Below are 7,254 nucleotides of genomic sequence, written 5' to 3' on the forward strand. Positions count from 1 at the left end.
CCATTTAATATTACAATCTGGTAGTATTCCTTTTCATTTGTAAGTGAGAGGTCTTAAGTTCTATTCTCACCAAAAACGAATTTGAACCACATTATTGCTAGCCTATTGTGAGACTTGACCGACCCACTCTCCCACCCTCTTAGTGTAGATAATATCGTTAGTTAAAAAAAAAATCTACTATATATTTATTTTTAGTATATGCATTGATTGAGAACTCATTTAAATTTTATATGTTTTTAATCTAACAACTAATTAAAAGTCAAACTAATATTTTAGTTAACATGATAAGAATGTCCAGATTAAGGAGAAAAAAAACCATAAGGAGAGTGTATAAAGCATTGAAGCTCCACGTGGTTTGTGACTACAATGCATACATAATCTATTAACAAGAGTATATTAGGGAGTTTAGCTAGTTCAAGAAATATTTCTGTTATGGATCATGGGGATGGAAGCAGCAGCAGAATAGCTCTAGAGCGGTGTTGCACCAGTGAAGCTTTCCAGCTCTGTCAACAGTTGCTTGAAAAGGAATTGCTATATGTTAATACAGGAATTACTTTGTTTTTGCTCTTTTTCATCAGTCTATTTATGCTCTGCCATACAATTTTGTGAACATGATATCAGCACGGGGTCCTGAGGTGATCCATGATATTTCAACATGATGATTGAAAGTAACATGCAAAAGAGAATAGGTTATGATGCCCACATTGACATCCTCCCTTCATATTGTTTTGTATTTTTATACAAATGAACTGCTGAAATTAAAGTTCATTTCTATAAAGCAGGGACAGCTGTTGAGGGTTTAGGGTTTAGGTTGTACATTTAAATTCTTTCCGGCGATTCCTTCTCCAATTACCATTTACAATAAGTTAAAAGTGAAATAGTGATGCAAACCCCCGAAACCCCACCCGCGTTTCTTTTGACATTTCAGAACGTTACAAAGAAAGTAAAGATTACCATTAGTTGACCTAAGAGTACTTTCTTTGGAGCTTGGACTAAAAATTCTTTATGCATGAAAAATTGCTGGGACTCTGTACATGATTAACTAAAGACTAAAAACAGAGGGTTTTTTTTTTTTTTTTTTTTTTCTTTTGGCGATTACTTGCATGAGGTTTGGTTATAATTGCATGTCTTCAAATGCAGGTTGGGCAGCTGCCATGCATTGCTTCAATGATCCATTTGTAGATCTATCAGGTCAGTGGAAGAATGTTCCTTATTTTCAGAATTTGATGCATACTCTGCACGAAAGTAAAGACATTCAATAAGATGTCCAAATTAATGCATGTATGGTATAGTTCATTCAATCACACAAAATAGTTCTTCTGCAAAATTTTGCGAAAAATGAAGGAAATATATCAGCAGTGTATATTAATGATGGCTGAGGGTATATAATTGTTTGGTGGTTCAGAGCACAAGCTTTAACAGAGTGTTTGGGTGGAGCAATAAGTTGAGTACAAGAGTAATTTTTTTATTAAGGCAGATGACCTATCCTTTGCCAACTTCGTCCTAATCACCTGCAGGAGTAGGCTGAGGACTTTCCAACTTTCCATCGGATTTGATTGATCAGCTAAAGGGAAGGGGAGCGCAGAGAGAATCTTTAACAAAAAATTGTAACAAGAACGGAGTTCTTCTGCAATTTTCTAGCTGATGGTTATATGAAATGATTTATTCTATGAAAAGCAGAAGGGGCAGTGAGTTGGAGGAAGATGGAGAACCTTCCTGGCAATGATAGAAAGGAGAAATCTGATTTCTGATAAGAAATAAAAAATAAAAAAGTGCTGGATAATGAATTGTTAAAGAGTAGGAAGGACTCAAAGCAGTCAAGGAGGGGTCTTGAAACGAAACTCAGTTAAGCATGCATCATTCAGGAATCGTACTGTGAGTGCTTCTTGCAATTTGGATGATTTATTCTATATTTTTTATGTTTCAGAAAGACCAGTAATGTGCACAGGAAGCAGCTCAGCTTGGGTCCCTTCCTCCTTCCTCATCAGGTGATTATGAAATCTCTCTCCCCCTCTCTCTCACACACAATCTCACAACATAATGTTTGGAATGGCTATCTTTAGTTAATGGCTTCGACAGTCGGTGCTGGGTCTCCTGGTTCACCAATGAACTTCTTGAGTGAACTTTGTCGTTCAAAGAACATTTCCGATGCCGGTTTCAAAACTTAGAAACTCATCCACAACATTACTCAAGTTATTGATCTGTATCTGAAAGCAAACTTGGAGCGGTTGGTGGTCTGTCGTACTCTAATTATAATTTTGGTAGCTGGTTAAAGCTATTAAACTGCTCGTTGAAACTCAACAATATCCATTTACTTAGCCAATCTGGGAATTATGTGACAAAAAACTTGGATGTATCTACTGGTGTATGACACTAACAAGAGATGTGACTGAAGTATGGTTTGCGTATGTATGCATACGGTATGAACTATGAAATTAGTAGATATGTCTTTCTGTGGCAAGGGATTTGTGCGAGAGAGTGCTGAACAAAAGGAGTGTAGAAATGTTTGTCAAAATCTTTGTTCTTGATCCTATCTCATTATAATATATATATATATATATATATATATATATATGTGTGTGTGTGTGTGTGTGTGTGTATTGGAACCTCTTGTTAGTGCATTTCGATCATAATCAACATTTTTATAGCCCGAACCTTCACGTGTAAGTTGAATTTATGATTGTTATTTGATGGTAACCAAGTCATAATCTCAAATTTATGATTGTAAATGCATTTCGATTGTAATCAACATTTTTCTAGCCTGAACCTTGACGTGTAAGTTGACCGTATGATTGTTATTCGACGGTAACTAAATCATAATCTCAAATTTATGATTGTAAATGAGACGACTTATATGCGTTCTTAGGTGAATTAGATGCAAATAATGTTTTCGGCTTGTGGAGGACTGAAGTGTTATTTCTGCTTGTGGAGGACTTTGAGTGTTATTTCAGTCTATTTAACTGGAGGACTTTGAGTGTTATTTCAGTCTATTCAACTTGGGTTGGGGTTGGGGTCTGCAAGGTTATTTTATTTTTGTAAGTTTTGGTTTTTTAATTAAGTGTTTTAAAATTACCTTGTTTGTTTTATTTTTAAGAAAACTAATAAAAATGGCTTGAAAACTTTGAGTTTTAACAATAAGAACAAAATAAAGAGTAAAGTTAATAGTACTATGTTTGCCTTTTTAGTATAAAAATATAATTTTTCATTAAAATGAATAGTATTGTGGACTTTTCATTAAAACTTCCTTTATTTTTTGTGGGCTTTTTAATAATTTTCTTTCATATCTTATTTGAGATTCCTTTTTATAATTGACCCAATTCTAAACATATTTTCTGATATATATGAAAAAAAAAAAAAATATATATATATATAGAAACCACATCGAAACATTATTTGTATTATGGTATGAGAGGACAGAAGATGCGAAGGAAAAAGAGAGAACAAGGAATTGCCAACAAAGCGCCAAGAGACAACAGTTGGAGTGCGGGAGAGGAGTAGGATAGCCCTAAGTCTTAGCTCGCAAGTTCCTCCACCACAGCAGGCAACAGGCAGCTGGCGGCAGCAGCAGCCAACGAAGAAAGAAAGCATTTCCGTTTGATTCATACATTTCATATATATAAAGGAGACACAGCCAGCCATTCGGTCACTTTCGGTCACATTGGACAACCCTAATTCTAATGTCCGAGTTTTAGCGTTTCCTGAATCCTGATTAATGTTATTCTGAATCCTGATTAGAGTGATAGTTTACCGCCAATCCACGCCACACCACTTGCAATGTCGCCTTTCTTCAGATTCTTAATTTTAATCATATGTAGTATGTCAAGTGATTTCAATTAACAAAAATTAGATATAATAGCTACGATTCTGAATTCTGACCACCACGAATCAGTTTCGGTACTTATACAACGACGAATTCAACGTGTCCCTTACCCTTTTGTTTTTTTTCCCTTTCATTTTCAAGGGCAGCACTAATACATGAATACAATAACAAAACTGGAGACTGAGAAGAGATCACCTAATCATTAACAAAATTTCAAAAGAAAGAAGAAGAAGATGATGATGATGATACAAAACAATCAAGGAAAATACTAAACAAAAATAAAGTAAATGGCAAATTCAAGCCGGAAACCCAAAAAAAAAAATTGTGACAAAACAGGTGCTAGAGGGAATTTACCGGCGACCGTCTTGTTGCGCTTCCATTTCAAAGAGTGTGTCCGTACAAATCGTAGGGTGACCAGAGGGCGTCCAGCGGGCACGGCCGCTTCGAGTCCACCCTCAGCCACGGCTTCCCGCTGCCCGACCAATGCAGCAGGCTCACCGCTCCCGGATGCAGGTCACGGCAGCTGCCCTTCACATTATCACCTCCCAACCCGTGTTGGTTCCAGCGGTGCTCGATGGGCGCCACGTGCCCCGCGAAAACTAACAGGAACGGGGGCAGCGACCCCAGCTCGTAGATCCGGTGCCTCTTCTGGATCTCGATCCACCTCTCGATCCGCTTGGTGTACTTGGCCCGCCTCCACCTCACGAGATCTATCACCATCACACCGGTGTTGAAGTAACAAGGCTTCCGGCCGTCAAAGGTGCCGGAAAACCGCTGATCGGCCCAGAAAGCGGGCATGAAGTAGTTGGTGAAGTTGGCGTGGCAGTACTCGGGCGCCCCGATGGTTCTGGAGCCAAGGCTGGTAGCCCAGAGCCTGGATATGTCGTCGACCAAAACGAGATCGGAGTCCAAGTAGATGACCCGGGCAACGCAGGGTTCCAGCAGATCCGCCAAGTAATTGCGGGCGTAATTGAGCGGTTGCTCCAGCGCTTGCCTCACCGATGTCGAGATCAGGCTCCGCACCATCCTCGGATCAAAGTAGTACACCCTGAACTTCAATTGCGGGAAAGTGGATCGCACCAGGGCTTCCAGATTCGTCTCCGACACCAGGAAGTGGAAGAAGACGCTCTCCGGGCAAAGCGAGTGCTGCAGGACCGAGTGCACGGCGGCGATTGACCCTCGGAGATACTCCAGGTCTAGAGTGATGGCCACGTGTACCAAATTGGGATGGCACATTCCTGGGGCGCCGGAGGAGGAGGCACATTCATCGGCATTGCGGTATGCGGAGGCCTTCCGGAAGTTGAAGCGGCCTCCCCCGGAATCCGTCGGGGGAGGAAGGCGGAGGTAAGAGTAATCGAGATAGTGGTGAGGGGATCGGATGGCTTCGGCGGGAGGGAAGGATTGGAGAGACGGGGAGAGAATGATCATGAGCATTGCAGCAGAGAAGAAGCCAGAGAACCTCATAATCCAGAGCATATTCTTTCGCTTCTTTTCTGTGCTTGTACTACTGTCGCCGCTGCAGAAAGGTCCACCTCTTCTCCTCCTCCTCCACCCCCTCGTCTTGGAATTGAAGAAATTGAAGAAATCGAAGAAATCTAAGAAATTGTAATGATGTTCCGCTACAACCGTCGACGAAAGGAACGCCAAGGTTCCTTTGAGGTCCGCCAGAATTGTAGAACTAGAGCGACCGATTTATGCTTTGACCTTGAGAATGAATGAATGAATGAATGAATATAAAGTAATAAAATTAGGGGTAGTTTGTTGCCGCTGCAGAAGGTGGGAGTGGGAGGGAGAGAATCGATCTCTTTCTCTCTATCAAAGCCTAGTGTGGAGGCTGTTGCCGTGGGAACCAAACGAAGCGACCTTTTGGAGATTTTAGGTAGATAAAACGGAGAGGAGGAAAAACCACCATCCATCAACACCACGCCAGCCACGGCGAACAACAAGAGGTTCAGGTTCAGCTTTACCCTTCCCCTTCTTCTCCTCCTCCCTCTCTCTCCCTCTGTCCTACCTCACTCTATTATTTACTTCCTGTGAGTCGTCTGGGTGAAACTGTGATACAGTGATAGAGAGAGAGAGCCAAGGCACGCACAACCAGTAGAGAGAGAGAAGAAGCCATTTCTTTTCCACCATAGAAATCCACGGCTAAACATAAATTGTAATTTTCACCCAGAGGAAAATGTACTTTATTTTTTTTTTTTAATTTAATAGGTGACGTTTTAATTTTGGGGATAAAAATAACATTTGTGCGTTTAGTGGGTACAAATCTAGAAATAGTATAATATACTGCAGGGGCTAGTAGAAGCAAAAGAAGGAAGGGACCAGCTGTCCGCCTGTCTTGTATCAATATGACGATTGCATCCGGGGCCACGGGCCTGCGTCCACGTACTTGTACAACTACGCTCCACATCTCGACGACGGTTTTGCATTGTATTTCAGCTTCATATCACTCAACGATGTTTTTCGTATAGCTGAGACACAATCCCGAACAACGCAAACCCGACCCAAAATTTTCCGAACTTGACCCGAAATCAGAAAATTTGAACCGAAATTATTCTAAACTTTTGGTATGGGATTCAGTTTTATTATATGCTTTCGTTCGGTAATTCCGAACCGAACAACATTATATTATATTATATATTTAGATTAGGGTTTTACCGTGCTTGTACCATACTTGATCAATCCCGAAACTACTAAGCACCGGTCAACAGCATACCGTCAAGGACCCACAAAACTTTTCCTCCAACCAGGAAGCTAATTACAACACAACACATGTCGGTATCAGAAGCCAATCACAGCGCGACACGTGTCGATATCAGAGGCCAATGTCAGAACAAAGCTAGAAAATCTCTTCTATAAAAGGAGATCATTCTCCCCACAATAATCCCTAATGTCATTTGTACTAAACTATTCACTAGAACTCACTAAAAGAGAGCTTGAACTTATGTATTTGTGTAAACCCTTCACAACTAATGAGAACTCCTCTACCCCGTGGACGTAGCCAATCTAGGTGAATCACGTACATCTTGTGTTATTTGCTTCCCTGTCTCTATTCATTTACATACTTATCCACACTAATAACCAGAGCAACCTAGCGAAGGTCACAAACTTGACACTTTCTGTTGTAAGTCCTCGCCGATTTTGTGCATCAACATTTGGCGCCGTCTGTGGGAATCGCACTTATTCCTACTCTCTCCAGCTTTGTCAAGCTGGTTTCCACCGTTCGCACACTTTCCTTCGACCAGGCACCCCTTTCCAACATGGGGAGTGAAGGGAGCCACAACACGCAGAACGACACCCCCCTCGCACTTAGTGCAAAGCAACAAAAGAAGGAACGAAAGAGGTTTGCTCTTCAGGCTAAAGTCGATGAGGTAGAGGCTCAGAACAACAAGATAGCGATAAAGAATGAGATCCTCCAGGAGCAGTATGAGAAG

General features: G+C 41.0%; 1 protein-coding gene across 1 annotated transcript; it reads right to left on the minus strand.

Moving 5' to 3' along the window:
- Positions 1–3,420: 3,420 nt before the first annotated feature.
- On the minus strand, positions 3,421–6,033 carry LOC137742538 (probable galacturonosyltransferase-like 7). The gene has a single exon (XM_068482434.1). It carries the CDS (start codon positions 5,294–5,296, stop codon positions 4,202–4,204), a length of 1,095 nt encoding a protein of 364 aa, XP_068338535.1. The 5' UTR covers positions 5,297–6,033; the 3' UTR covers positions 3,421–4,201.
- Positions 6,034–7,254: the final 1,221 nt, after the last annotated feature.

Source organism: Pyrus communis, chromosome 8 (assembly GCF_963583255.1).
Source record: "Pyrus communis chromosome 8, drPyrComm1.1, whole genome shotgun sequence".
In the NCBI taxonomy this organism is placed as follows: Eukaryota; Viridiplantae; Streptophyta; class Magnoliopsida; order Rosales; family Rosaceae; genus Pyrus; species Pyrus communis.

Excerpts from the sequence above, each read along its gene's own strand:
- LOC137742538 (XM_068482434.1), bottom strand. The coding sequence starts at position 5,296 with ATGCTCTGGATTATGAGGTTCTCTGGCTTCTTCTCTGCTGCAATGCTC.